At 55.6% G+C, this 14,577-nt stretch overlaps 1 protein-coding gene across 1 annotated transcript; it reads left to right on the forward strand.

The window, feature by feature from the left end:
* Positions 1-2,568: 2,568 nt before the first annotated feature.
* On the forward strand, positions 2,569-3,231 carry TMEM125 (transmembrane protein 125). Its single transcript, XM_065408881.1, has one exon. The coding sequence runs from the start codon at positions 2,569-2,571 to the stop codon at positions 3,229-3,231; it is 663 nt and encodes a 220-aa protein (XP_065264953.1).
* The last annotated feature ends 11,346 nt before the right edge of the window (positions 3,232-14,577 follow it).

The following is a 14,577-nucleotide window of genomic DNA, read 5'->3' on the forward strand; positions in this document are numbered from 1 at the left end:
CCCTGCTCAAAGCAGGACCAATCCCCAACTAAATCATCCCAGCCAGGGCTTTGTCAAGCCGGGCCTTAAAAACCTCTAAGGAAGGAGATTCCACCACCTCCCTAGGTAACGCATTCCAGTGCTTCACCACTCTCCTAGTGAAATAGTGTTTCCTAATATCAAACCTAAACCTCCCCCACTGCAACTTGAGACCATTGAGATGCCAGGAGCCACTACTGTGTGCAGTGAGCTCTGCCTGCAGACGCAGCAATGTGCTCAGCCCTCTAGTCTATAAGGGTCCCCAAAACTGGGACTGGAGCCTTCAATTGTATTTGAGACTGAAAATAGGAGCCAATAGAGCACACACAGCACCAAGGTAATATGTTCTTAGTGCTATTTGTATAACAGGCAAAGTGAGATGATGTGAGACGATTCCTTGCTGCTTTATAGCTTATGCTTGACTCGTTTCTATATGGCCTTCCCTTTTAGTCCCAGACAGACACAGCAAACTGGACAAGCCCCAGTGCCAGGACCAGGGGCATGGTGGTACAAGGACCTTTCACAGTTGGTGAAGAGGTTGGGTGGAAGGAGAATTTGTAATTGGGAACGAAGGCTGGGCTTATGGGTAAGTTTCCCAGTCTAGATCCCTGTAGTTGTAGGTTCGGGTCCTGCCTCTGATCTAAATTCCCTGTGTGTGTGACTGGGAGATGTCACAAGCTTCTCAGGTTTCAGTTCCCTACCTGTAAAATGGGGCTAATAATGCCCAGCCTTACAGGGGTTGTGAGGGTGTAGCCATTACTGTCTCTGAGGTGTTTAGATACCATGAGCCAGAGTCTCTGTGTCAATGAAGTAGGAAAGAGGGGGCCAGCTGGGAGCCCAGTTATGGCTCCCTAATGTGCTGGGTGGTCCCCTGGGGCTGCGCTAACCTGTGTAAGTGGAACTTGAACATGGGTCCCAAGTTGTTGTCCACAACTGAGCATAGCCATAGCATAACACATACCTGGCACCCCCTCCCTCCATGGCTCTAGCATGCCCCTCTGTTTCCCAGCACACCTCCTATGGTGGGTAGCGTAGGCGCACCCCATGCTGGTTTTTACACCCACTGAGGCCTCTCACATGCTGGGAATCTGCTGATGGAGCAATGCAAGTGGTTTCTACTTACAGTGCAAAGACTCTGCTCAATAGCTAAGCAGGGGGTGGGGGGGTGGGACACAGATGTCCCTAGCCAGAGACAGTGAGATGTCAGGGAAGGCCAAGGCAGGAAGGAGCTGGGGGCTTGTTTGCATAGTCAAGTCCAGAAGATTACGTAGCTTCCCCTCTGCACCCCACGTGCTTTAAGTATGTGTTCGAGTAGGCAGGTGCGCACCAAGACTATAGAAAATGCATGCAGAATCGCTGAGTCTTAGCCCTCACGCGCACATTGAATACCTGTCTCTCAGGTAGAGGGAGCTCTATCCAAGGAAACTCTGGGGGCAGGGGGCGCGAACACATGAGCAATAACCATTAATTTTATGTGGTGCGGTGTCTGGGGGAACGTGAGAGACTTTACTATTATCCTGGGCGGGAATCCAGGCTGGGCTGATGGCCTGAGACAATGATCCAAGGGAAGTGTGTTGGTGGCTCAGACCAGGGATTGGGGTGACGGAAAGCACAGCCAATTCAGCAGTTACTATTCATTGTTTCATTTTTCCTCCATTGGTTGGGACTAGACTGTAAGAGTTAAGCCCAGGACCCAACCCTTTGCTGACAGTCTGGGCTGGAGAGCCAGTTGGTGACAAGAGGCAGCTGCTGCTGAGGGAGCATGTGAGGCTGGGGCAGTGAATGGGGCTTTATCACAGCATGGGACCTGCCTCTGTCCGTGCTGCCAGTGCCCAGCTGCAGGCACAGTCCTGCTGAGGAATGAACAGGGACACTTGAGCAGTCTCTGGGCTCAGCAGCCCTGCAGCCATTGAGTCTGGAGAGACAGAAGACCCACAGCGGCAGTATCACCCCTGAGACAGGCTTCACTGAACAGGGATGCCCAGATGCACCAGTGAGTGGAGCCTCAGCATAGGTGGGGGGGGGGGTCCCCTGGCCTGTGCCACAGGGTGTGGGTTTCAGCGAGGAAGGTCTCTGACCCTGCCCTGGGGACTGTAGGGGGGAGGGGGTATTTGGGAGCAGGGGCTTTGTTCAATTACACTTTGTTCTTTTCTGGCCTTTTTCAGATGAAATAACTAGGACAAGGAGGGGGCTGGAGGACTCAGTATGAGCCACTCCCCATGACACTCTGGAGGTGCGTCAGCTCACCGCACTGGACACCGCAGATCAAGCTCTGTTATCCTGCCCCTCAGCCATAGTCCTTCCTGGCGCATCCCCTGGCGTGCAGCCCGTAACTCTCTAGGGGATGCAGTGATGGGCACCCCTGCTGTACTGGAGCTCTGACATTCAGTGGCCACAGGGCATCAGAGGGCAAGAACACGAGCGGCCTGCCTCCCAAGGAAATGTCACAGCTGTCACAGCTGCTGTGGCTTTGACTGCCCCGGCCAGGGACCTGGCGCCGTCTGTGTGATCAGCGCAGCACCCAGCCTAGAGGCCCCTCAGGCACCCACCATGCCCGAGCTGGAGCAGCTCCGTGTGCCCAGGCCCCCTGCGAATGCTGGCCATATTCAGAGGAACATCCTTGAGGAGCATGTCGAGCTGTGGTGGTTCAAGGACCCTAAGAAATCCATCTTGTGCTATGGGGTGGCCGTGGTGCTAATTCTGGCCTGCGGGACAGGGGGCATCGTCCTCCTCTATAGCACCAGCAGCCGGTCCGGGGAGTGGCGGCTGGCTGTGGGCACCACGCTCTGCCTCCTGGCCTTGCTGGTGCTGCTGAAGCAGCTGCTGAGCTCTGCTGTCCAGGACATGAACTGCATCCGGAGCCGGAACCAGATTGAACTGCTGAAGAGTGGTGGCTTTTCAGACTGTGTGGTGCTGCTGCTCAGTGCCCTGGTGCTGCTGGTCTGTGGCGTGGTCCTCACTGTCCTCTCCACCACAACCATGCAGCTCAGTGCCTCACGGCCTCTGGCCAGCATGTTCACCAGTGGCGTCATCCTCATGACTGCTGGGGCTGCCATTCTACTCTGCCTGCTGCTTTACGTGCTCAGCATCTCCTGCTGCCCAGTTGCTCCCAGGAGCTTGGACACAGGTGACATTAGCATCTTCACCATCTCCAGCCGGCTCTCTGGGAACCGCCGGCTCGCCACCACCTCCAGCATGGCCAACCTGATCTAAGGCCTGGGCAGGGCCAACATGCCCTTCGGTATGGCAAATGTGTACTGACCCGGGGGCAGGGTAAGGCCATGCCCGCCACCCCTTCAGCATGGTGAAGCTAATCTTAACCTGGGGAAGAGCTGAAATTTGAGTGTTGCCTTGACCCAACTGCAGATATCACTGAAACGGACTGGCATTTGCACTTTACGTAGGCCAGTCGGCCTGAACCCTGGCAAAGACAAGGCGGTTCCTGGATTGATTTGATTTACCTGGAACTTTACAAGTAGGACACTGGCCCTATTTTATTTTTTACCTCAGCAAAGTCTCCTGTGGTATTTACTGTCCATCCCTCTGACACACCGGGGTCCGTGCTCTGAAGGACGAAGACGAAGGTGAGCATGTCCTGGCCCTGTTGAGAAGCCCTTGCTGCTCTGAGGAGATCCTGAAGTGTTTGGCACTAAAATAGTCTATTTCTCATGTAAGAGTCTTGCGATCCACTGGCTGGCAGGGCTATGACTGTATGGTGGAGGAGTCTCCTATAGCTCTGGGGTAGAGCTGCTCCTTGGGGATCCAAGTCCTAGGATTGTTTTCTAACAAGCTGTGCCACTGTGAGCCTGTGCATGCGTCTCTGAGACGCCAAGCCTGCTATGGTGATCTGTGCAAAGCTTCCCTCCAGCAGCGCAGCATGGAGCCATGTCCCCACCGCTAGAAGGGCGAGCAGCCTGCTGTGAGCGTTGATATCTGACAAAGAGGGGGATGTCAGCCCGAGCACCTTGTTGCCTGCTGGGTGTGAGTGCAGAGCTGTGTGCATGTGCATATCCATATGCGTGACCGTGGGGTAGGGTGACCAGATAGCAAGTGTGAAAAATTGGGATGGGGGTGGGGGGTAATATGTGCCTATATAAGAAAAAGCCTAAAAAATTGGGACTGTCCCTATAAAATCGGGACATCTGGTCACCCTACTGTGGGGAGCTGGCACTGGGGAGGGACAGTGCATGTAGATAGCAGTGCAGATGGGGTGGATACATCGGTGTGAGTGGCACAGATGAGTGCAAGTGCTGGATATGTGCAAAAATGCATCTGTATGTGTGATGTCTTTTTGTGTTTGAGGGGACGTGTGACTGGTCGGCAAATTATAGCTGTGTAGTAAGCACATGTATGGCTTGATTACAGTGAGCGTATATTTGCAGCCCTTAAGCAGGGCCCACGCCCCCCCAGCCATTCTTTAGCTAAACTAGACAGATTTCGCTGTCTCAATCGCTCCCCCAAACTTGTCCCCTCTACCCCTGATGCTCTTCTTTGAAATCTCTTCAATTTGCAGGTACTCTTTGGGGGGTTGTGGTTACTGGAACTGAGCGCAGTATTTCAGGAGCAATTGTACCAGAGCCATATAGAGGAGAACTATTCCCGCCGTACTCTGGAATGATACTTCTGGGTGCAACCCCAAACCATGCTGGCTGATAATGCCATGAGATCATAGTGAAAACTCCTGTATGACCTGATCTGTTATCACACTCGGTCTCTCCCAGCTCTCTCCCTGCCACTGAACCACTCTGTGATGTTCTGCCAGATTAATTACTTGCATGTATCCAGGCAAACTCTCATTTTGTTAGTCCCTGCCTGGGTCTAAGCGCTGTAGGTCCCTCTCTGTCATTTCTCCAGCCAGGGCCGGCTCCAGGCACCAGCTTGGCAAGCAGGTGCTTGGGGTGGCCACTCCGGAGAGGGGCGGCAGGTCCAGCTATTCGGCGGCAATTCGGTGGACGGTCCCTCACTCCCGCTCGGAGCGAAGGACCTTCCACCAAATTGCCGCCGCAGATCGCGATCGCGGCTTTTTTTTTTTTTTTTGGCTGCTTGGGGCGGCCAAAACCCTGGAGCCGGCCCTGTCTCCAGTCTGTCTGGCTCTTGCAGCTCCGTCCAGGTTAGGATCATCTGCACCTTTTATTAAGATGTTGTTTCCTCCCTCTTCTTCATCACTAATTAAGACAAGACCTAAAACCCACCCTTTGCAGGATCCCACCAGATCAGGGGTGGACAAACTTTTTGGCCCGAGGGCCACATCAGGGTTGCGAAACTGTATGGAGGGCTGGGTAGGGAAGGCTGTGCCTCCCCAAACAGCCTGGCCCCCGCCCCCTATCTGCCCCCTCCCACTTCCCGCCCCCTGACTACTCCCCTCAGAACCCCTGACCCAGCCAACCCCCCCCCCCCGCTCCTTGTCCCCTGACCTCCCCCTTCCAGGACCCCCCCTCCCCTAACCACCCCCTGGGACCCCACCCCCTATCCAACCCCCCGCTCCCTCTCCCCTGACTGCTCCAACCCCGATCCACCCCCCGACCCCCAACTTCCACGCCTATCCAACCCCGTTCCCTGTCCCCTAACCGCCCCCCCCCAGAACCCCAGACCCATCCACCCACCCTGCTCCTTGTCCCCTGACCTCCCCCTTCCAGGACCCCCACTCCCCTAACCGCCCCCTGGAACCCCAACCCCTATTCACCCCCTGACACCCGACTCCCACGCCTAGCCAACCCCCTGTTCCCTGTCCCCTAACCGCCCCCCCCACAGAACCCCCAACCCATCCAACTGCCCCTGCTCCTTGTCCCCTGACCGTCCCCTCCAAGGATCCCCCACTCCCCCAACCGCCCCCGGGACCCCATCCCCCCTATTCAACCCCCCCTGCTCCCTGTCCCCTGACTGCCCCCCGGTACCCCACCCCCTATCCAACCTCCCCATCCCCTGACTGCCCTGCCCCCTAGCCACACCCCCTGACAGGCCCCCTGGGACTCCCACACCTATCCAACCCCCCCCCCCACCGTTCCCTGTCCCCTGACCGCCCCCCCCAGAACCTCTGCCCCATCCAACCGCCCCCTGCTCACTGTCCCCTGACTGCCCTCCGCTCCCCGCCCCCTTACCATGCCGCTCAGAGCAGCAGGAGCTCGCAGCCCCGCTGCCCGGCCAGAGCCAGCCACACCGCCGCGCTGCCCGGCAGGATTGGCGTGCCAGAACGCTGGCACGGCACGGCGAGCTGAGACTGCCAGGAAGGGGAGCGACAGCAGGGGAGGGGCCGGGGGCTAGCCCTCCCCGGCCGGGAGCTCAAGGGCCGGGCAGGACGGTCCCGCGGGCCGGATGTGGCCTGCGGGCTGTAGTTTGCCCACCTCTGCACCAGATGCTGCCTTCCCTTCATCCACCAATGTTCATCTGTCAAAAAAAGCCATTTTGTTATTGTTTGCTAGCTTAGCACCCAGAGACCTCAGGTGAGATTGGGGTCCTGTTGTGCCAGATGCTGTACAGACTATAGTGAGACAGTCCAGGCCCCAAGAGCTTAGTCTGCATAGACACGACAAAGGGCAGGAAGGGAAACAGAGGCTCAGAGCAGCAATGACTTGCTCAAGGTCACACAGAGCTCATGACAGAGCCGGGAATAGAACTTGGCCATTTGTCTGGCAAGATCTATTATTTATAAAAACACTAACACTGCAGCTGAGCCGTAGCCACAAGTCTCTCTGCGGCTGCCTGTCTGTGCGTCGTCTCTCTGCTTATCATGGTTTGTGTGTGAATGCATGTGTGTGCATATGCCTTCCTGCCTGTGCATGGTTCTACCCATCTGTATGCCTGTGTAGTTGCACCTATCTGTGTGCTTACGGGTCTGTGTCTCTGCACACCTTCATTCACGCCTGCATGAACATTCAAGTCTGTGCCCCTGCTTGCGGCACCCAGTCTCTCCATGCATGTGTCTGTGAAGATCCCACTGGAGGTCGGGGGCCATATAACAGCTTTACATTTTGCACGTGCACTAAGAACTGAACAGGCCACTCACAAAAGACAGTGAGAAGCTGTTTCCCTGGACACATCTGACTTGGGGGGGCAGGCATCCCTGAGTCAGCAACAGACCCCCCTCCTTGGGCATCAGTGTTACTGTGTCATTCACTTTGGGTTTTTCCCCCCTGTGTTGTGTGAATAGAAATATAATAAAGTGGTACTGAAACTGCATGTTGCAGTCTGGGACTATGCGCTGGATTCCTGCATGAGAGGGCTGAGCCCAGGGGCTGCTCGCTGTCAGCCACCTTCTGCACCAGCATCAGGTTGAACCAGAAGCACGAGCTGGGATGATTTATGGCCCAGTCTAGCGGGCTGCAGTTTAATCTGGCAGCGGTTTCAGGTCAGTAAGCATGATAAAGGAAAGTCTGAATAGGGTGTGAAGGCCCTGTTGACAGACCTGTCTCCTGTCTCCCTCAAACACACAGGCTTGTTACCCCCCACATGCTCCCTCCCCCTTTCATCTGTGTACATGCCCTCCTTCATGTAATGCAGACCTGTGTATATCGGGTTTCAGTGCCATTAACCTGGGCACACTCTACATGCACTTCATCCATAGCACCTTTCCCTGGTCCTCAAGGGAGCTCACAAGAACAATGCAAAGCAGCTTGTGCTCTTAAATGTGATGGTAACTGTTCTATTTATACAGAAACCCTCATGGTTTCTGTCTAAATAGGGTTTTCACCAAGAAGGTTCGTGGTGATTGGACGTCCAACATAGAATCATAGACTATCAGGGTTGGAAGGGACCTCAGGAGGTCATCTAGTCCAACCCCCTGCTCAAAGCAGGACCAATCCCCAGACAGATTTTTGCCCCAGATCCCTAAATGGCCCCCTCAGGGATTGAGCTCACAACCCTGGGTTTAGCAGGCTAATGCTCAAACCACTGAGCTATCCCTCCCCGCCCCAAACTAGTGCTCTAGGTGAGGTTTGAACTTACAACCTCAGCATTACTCCACACAAAACTGCACTATATGTACCATGCACTAACCCATTGCACCACTGGGGCCCATAGTGAATGTCACTGAAAATTTGGTAGAATCAGAAGCTAAAATAGGAAAAGAATAGGTTAAAAATTACTTAGACACATTAGATGTCTTCAGGTAGGGTGACCAGATGAGAGACATGAAATATCAGGACACGGGTGGGGAGGGGGGGGGCGCCGCTGGCGGAGCACCAAAAAAACGAGAGCCGGCGGCGGAGCAAAAAAAAAAAAAAGAGCCGAAGCATAGGAAAAATTGGTGGGGGCTGAGCACCCACCAGCAGCTCCCCGCCCCGCCCCCCCACCGCACCAGCTCACCTCTGCCTCCCCTGAGCGGGCTGCCACGTCCTGCTTCTCCCCCTCCCTCCCAGCGCTTGCACCGCCATACAGCTGATTCGCGCATGCCTGGGAGGGACAGGGGAGGAGGAGGAATGTGGCATGCTTGGGGAAGAGGCGGGGCAAGGGCGGGGATTTGGGGAGGGATCCAATGGGGCAGGGAGGGGGCAGAGTCGGGGCGGGGCTGGGGCTGAGTTGGGGGTGGGGGAGGCATGAGCCCCCTCCGCCTGTGCACCGGAGTGCAAAATATCGGGACAATTTGTGTCCTGACCGAACATCGGTCGGGACACGGGACAAATAAGTAAATATCAGGACAGTCCCGATAAAATCATGACGTCTGGTCACCCTATCTTCATGGCACCAGGACCTGATGGAATGCATCCTAGAATACTCAAGGAGCTGACTGAGGAGATATCGGAGCCAGTAGCAATTATCTTTGAAAAGTCATGGAAGACGGGAGAGATTCTAGAAGACTGGAAAAGGGCAAATATAGTGACAATCTATAAAAAGGGAAATAAGGACAATTTGAGGAATTAGACCAGTCAGCTTAACTTCAGTACCCGGAAAGATAATGGAGCAAATAATTAAGCAAATCAATTTGCAAACAACTAGAAGATAATAAGGTGATAAGTAACAGTCAGCATGGATTTGTCAAGAACAAATCATGCCAAACCAACCTGATAGCTTTATTTGATAGGGTAACAAGCCTTGTGGATGGGGGGAAGCGGTAGACATGGTATATCTTGACTTTAGTAAAGCTTTTGATACTGTCTCACATGACCTTCTCATGAACAAACTAAGGAAATGCAACCTAGATGGAGCTACTGAAAGGTGAGTGCAAAACTAGTTGGAAAACAGTTCCCAGAGAATGGTTATCAGTGGTTCACAGTCATGCTGGAAGAGCATAATAAGTGGGGTCCTGCAGGGATCAGTTCTGTGTCTGGTTGTTACAAGGCGGAGGGAGAAAAATTGTTCTTCTTAACCTCTGAGGGTAGGCGAAGAAGCAATGAGCTTAAATTGCAACAAAGGAGGTTTAGGTTGGACATCAAGAAAAACGTCCTGTCAGGGTAGTTAAAGGCTGGAATAAATTGCCTAGGGAAGTTGTTGACTCTCCATCATTAGAGATTTTTAAGAGCAGGTTAGACAAACACCTGTCAGGGATGGTCTAGATCAGGGGTCTCAAACACGCGGCCCGTGGGGCTCTCGCGTGTGGCCCGCCAAGCTCCCTGCGCCCCCCCTGCCTGCCCACGGGATTGCCCCGTGGCGCTGCGAGCCCCGCGCCGCTCTCTGCAGCAGCTGGCAGCATGCCCCTTCGGGCCGGGGGGGGAGGGGAAGGAGGCAGAGGGCTCTTGCATTGCCTCTTTCCAGGCCCCGCCCCCTGCAGCTCCGATTGGCCAGGAACAGGGAACCGCGGCCAATGGGAGCTTCGTGGGAGGTACCTAGAGGAGCAGCAAGAGCAGCACATGCACGGAACCCTGAGCCCCTCCCCCAGGGGCTGCAGGGACACGGTTCCAGCTGCTTCCTGGAATGGAGCGGCGTGGGGCCAGGGCAGGCAGGGAGCCTGCCCTGGCCCCAGTGAGCGCCGCTGCCACCCCGGAACCGCTCTAGGTAAGCGACGCCGGGCTGGAGCTCGCACCCTGCACCCCAATTCCCCCCCCGAGCCCCCTGCCACATCCCACATCCCAACTCCCTGCCCTGAGCCACCTGCCGCACCCCTCAACTTCTTGCACCCCACACACCAACTCCCTGCCCTGAGCCCCCTGCCACATCCCACACCCCTCCTGCACCCCAACCCTCTGCCCTGAGCCCCCTGCCACATCCCACACCCCTCCTGCACCCCAACCCCCTGCCCTGAGCCACCTGCCGCACCCCCCTGTACTCCCTGCCCTGAGCCACCTGCCGCACCCTGCACCCCGACCCCCTGAGCCCCCTGCCACATCCCACACCCCTCCTGCACCCCAACCCCCTGCCCTGAGCCACCTGCCGCACCCCCTCCTGCACTCCCTGCCCTGAGCCACTTGCTGCACCCTGCACCCCGACCCCCTGAGCCCCCTGCCACATCCCGCACCCCAATCCCCTGCCCTGAGCCATCTGCCACACCCCCTCCTGCACTCCCTGCCCTGAGCCACTTGCTGCACCCTGCACCCCGACCCCCGCCGCACCCCTCAACCTCTTGCACCCCACATACCAACTCCCTGCCCTGAGCCCCCTGCCGCACCCTGCACACCTCCTGCCCCTAAGCCCACTGCCATATCCCACACCCCTCCTGCACCCCAACCCCCTGCCCTGAGCCCCCTGCCGCATTCCGCACCCCTCCTGCACCCCAACCCCCTGCCCTGAGTCACCTGCCACATCCCGCACCCCTCCTGCACCTCAACTCCCTGTCCTGAGCCCCCTGCCACATCCTGCACCCCTCCTGCACCCCAACCCCCTGACCTGAGCCCCCTGCCACATCCCGCACCCCTCCTGCATCCCAACCCCCGCCCTGAGCCCCCTGCCGCACCCTGCACACCTCCTGCCCGAGCCCCCTGCCACATCCCACACCCCAACCCCCTGCCCTGAGCCCCCTGCCACATCCCGCATACCTCCTGCACCCCAACTCCCTGCCCTGAGCCCCCTGCCACATCCCGCACCCCTCCTGCACTCCCTGCCCTGAGCCACCTGCTGCACCCCGACCCCCTGCCACACCCCTCACCCTCTTGCACCCCACACACCAACTCCCTGCCCTGAGCCCCCGCCGCACCCTGCACCCTTTCTGCACCCCCTGGGGGCAGCGTTAGGGTGGGGACTTCGGGGAAGAGGTTGGGAATGGGGCAGGGAAGGTGTGGAAAGAGGTGGGGCAGGGGCGGGGCCTAATGGAAGGGGTGGAGTGGGGGCGGGGCCAGAGGCAGCGAGGTGGGGGGGGTGTCAGTGATGTGGCCCTCGGGTCAATGCACTAGTCCTCATGTGGCCCTCGTGGTCATTTGCGTTTGAGACCCCTGGTCTAGATAATACCTAGTCCTGCCATGAGTGCCAGGGACTGGACTAGAGACCTCTCGAGGTCCCTTCCAGTCCTGTGCTTCTACGAATACCAGCCCTTTGCCTGAGCCTCCGAGGCTGAGCCCTACCAGGGCATGTGTTGCCCCCAAGTGAGACTAGGCTTCGGTTTTGTCACAGAGGTCATGGAATGCATAACTTGAGCCTGTGGTGCCTGGGAGCTGCAACGTCCCCCCCACAACCCATGGTGGCTGGGAACTGCGGGGGCCCCAAGCGCCCAGCTGCTGCGGGGGGGAGGGGGTGCCCCAGAGCTCTGAGCCAGAGGCAGCTGGGATACCCCAAGCTGGGAGCCACAGGCAGTGAGAGCCCCGCAGCTCTGAGCTGTCATGCATATTTTTAGTAAATGTCACGCATGGGCTTCTGTTAATTTTTCTTTATTGCCTGTGACCTGTCTGTACTTGTACTAAAAATATGCATGACAAAATCTTAGCCTTATTTATGATTGCACCTGTCCCATCATATGCATCAGCTGTACTGCAAACATACAGTACTGGGGCTAGAACTAGAGATCTCTGCAAATGAAAGCCTCTACCTGGTAAGCTAAAGAACCTGTGGGCTGCTGCTAGGGGCGGTACTTTGGTCAGCCCCTAGAGCACAGCAGTGCAAATATACATTATCCAGCAGGTATGAGACATGATCCCACACACTCCCACCCCCTTTACTTTCTTTTTTCACATTTGCTTTTCCTGGAGCAGGCAATGTGCATAGATAAAATATCAGAGACTTGTTCTTTTGTGAGAGGGAGCTAGACTATTGCACACAATCTTCCATGGTGTTTATCCCAACTCTGTTTAGGCAAAACAGCAGAGTTTTGGAAATGAATCCAGTGGGAAGGAACAAAGTGGATTTTGGATTAAAGAGTTAATTTTTCACTTTCCTCAGGTCCCGATACAATCTCTGTCCACAGAGGTGTGAAAAATTATCGAGGCCTCCTCACTGGCACAGCAAGCACTTGTCTGTTCTCTGCATCAGAGTGAGCACAGTGACTACTCAAGGCTACTTATAAGTCACTTAGCCAATGCCTCCTTAATGGCAGCTAATACTCTGCTAGTGTTCCCAGAGGAAGCAGGAAGCAAGCTGAGGCTCTGCTGGCCAGAGAAAAGGATTGTGCTACTCAAATCCCTTTCCATGTAACTTAGGTGTACGAGGCTTGGGAATGCTAAGCCATAGCAGGAGGATCCAATGCTAAAAAAATAATTCCTTTAGTATATGAAGCATGGAATTTTGACTGTCCCAGCAGCTTCCTGGAATTAATTCTGGATGTGCTGCTTCTGAGATAGCTCCTGACTGCTCTCCTTGTTCCTCCTATGTTCCAAGAGGCGCAAAATCATGTTTTAATCTGCTAGACAAAAGTGGGGCGGCTGCCCCACTCCCTGAGATTATGGGCTGCGGCAGGCCAGTGGGCCTGCGCAGACACACAGCCAATGAGAGAAGGGCTTACTGGGAGCCAATCAGGGCCCAGGTTGGAGACAGCCAATCAGGGCCAGGCTCAGCTCTATAAAAGACTGCACAGGGAGAGAGCAGTCAGTCTGTCCCAGGCCTTTGAGAGGGGAAGGTATATCTCCAAACTGGGAGACTAGCACCGTGGACAGCGCAGTGCTGGCCAGGCTCAGGGAGCAGAGGGGAGCTCTAGCCTGAGGCCTGCCAGGCTGCAGGCCCTGATTGGAAGGGCCTTGTGGGTGCAAGGGGCCATAGGGGAAGCGGCCCAGGGAAGCGGACAGATGAGGGGAGAGGAGGACAGCGAGGCTGCTGCCAGAGGGTCCCTGGGTCGGGACCCAGAGTAAAGGGTGGGCCTGGGTCTCCCCCCCCCCCGTCCCCCCCAATCCCCTTGCAGTATATCTAGCTAGTGGCCGTAGGGAGCGGCCAGTACAGACCACGCCAGATCCCTGACGGGGGGGATTAGACTTTGGGGTGTGTGGTTTACTACGGTGGCTGGAGAAGGAGACTGCTGATTGACACCCCCCCCCCCCCCGGAAGGGGGTGTGGAAAGACAGAGGGGCACTGCTGGAGGGCAGTGGTCCCGAAGAGGACGCCGCGAGTTGGTGAGCGACGTGGGCTCAGACATGCCAACCGAGGGCGAGACGACGGTCGGGACACCACTAGGAGGGGGCGCTCCACTGGACTGAGCTAATTCCCAAGACAACCAGTAGGAGGCGCCACGGTGGTGAGTCCCAACCCCGTTACAGACCCCAAAACGCTCCCATATGCCTCCTGATTATTTAGCTTGAGAAGTTAGGCACAGGACTGAATATGCTGATAAGTGGCTCCAGATGTACAGGAAGTAAATTTTTCAACACTTCTACATTATCTTCAAAACGATCTTTAATTTTAAACATGTCATTTTTTAAGTTAGCAGATTTAGCCCAAATGCCCCTTAAAAGAAAAATATAAATTCAGAAATAAAGACCTAGGAATTTATTTTAAAAATATAAAAACATGAAAAAGCAAATTTGGAATTCAGCCTCATTACGTTAAAAGCAGGCACAAACCATACTATAAAAAAAAAAATCTAAACACCCAAAGCCAGCCCTAGGGGAGCAGGCAGGGTGTCAGAGAGTTACTATTCAACAAGCTTCAATGCCTGGCAGTTTGTTTAATTTGTCCAGACTTGCCCCACCCCCCTGCATGGAAAAGACAGGCTAACCCTACATGCTAGCCTGGCTGCTCTGGCATGCAGGAGGGGAGGGATGTAGTCATCCATGGGTCTGAACATTGCTCCCTCCTAGCACTCAGTGATGCCCTGCCACTGCATCTTTTGTGTGAAAGTGATTTGATTATTGTAACCCCAAGACCTATAATTTCAACCCACATAAACCGTGAGGTTTGACTTTTAGACCAGTTCTGTCTTTCCGGGGCAAGGGAAACAGCACACCTGCTGCCCTCCCTAGTTATGCTCTCCAGCAACGCCACCACCTCTCCCCAGGCCATTGAGAATAGTCCCTGGTTTTCTAGATGTGGTGTTTTATGTTGGCTTCACTCTGGCAAAACAGACTGGGGACCACCCATGTGTGGCAAAAGCCATTTTCCCACCAAACGCTGAGAAACATCAGACCTGTTCCTTGGGGGAGGAGGGCGATAGAAGGTAAATCTCATCTGTGCATGGAGCATTTCTTGTTCAAAAGTTCCAGAACTGTAGGTCTCCCCTGCTGCCACCTCCCGGCACTCAGCTGCAGCTCCCGTTCTCAGTCTGTCACTCTCCAAGTC

This window comes from Emys orbicularis, chromosome 8 (assembly GCF_028017835.1).
Source record: "Emys orbicularis isolate rEmyOrb1 chromosome 8, rEmyOrb1.hap1, whole genome shotgun sequence".
Taxonomy (NCBI): domain Eukaryota; kingdom Metazoa; phylum Chordata; order Testudines; family Emydidae; genus Emys; species Emys orbicularis.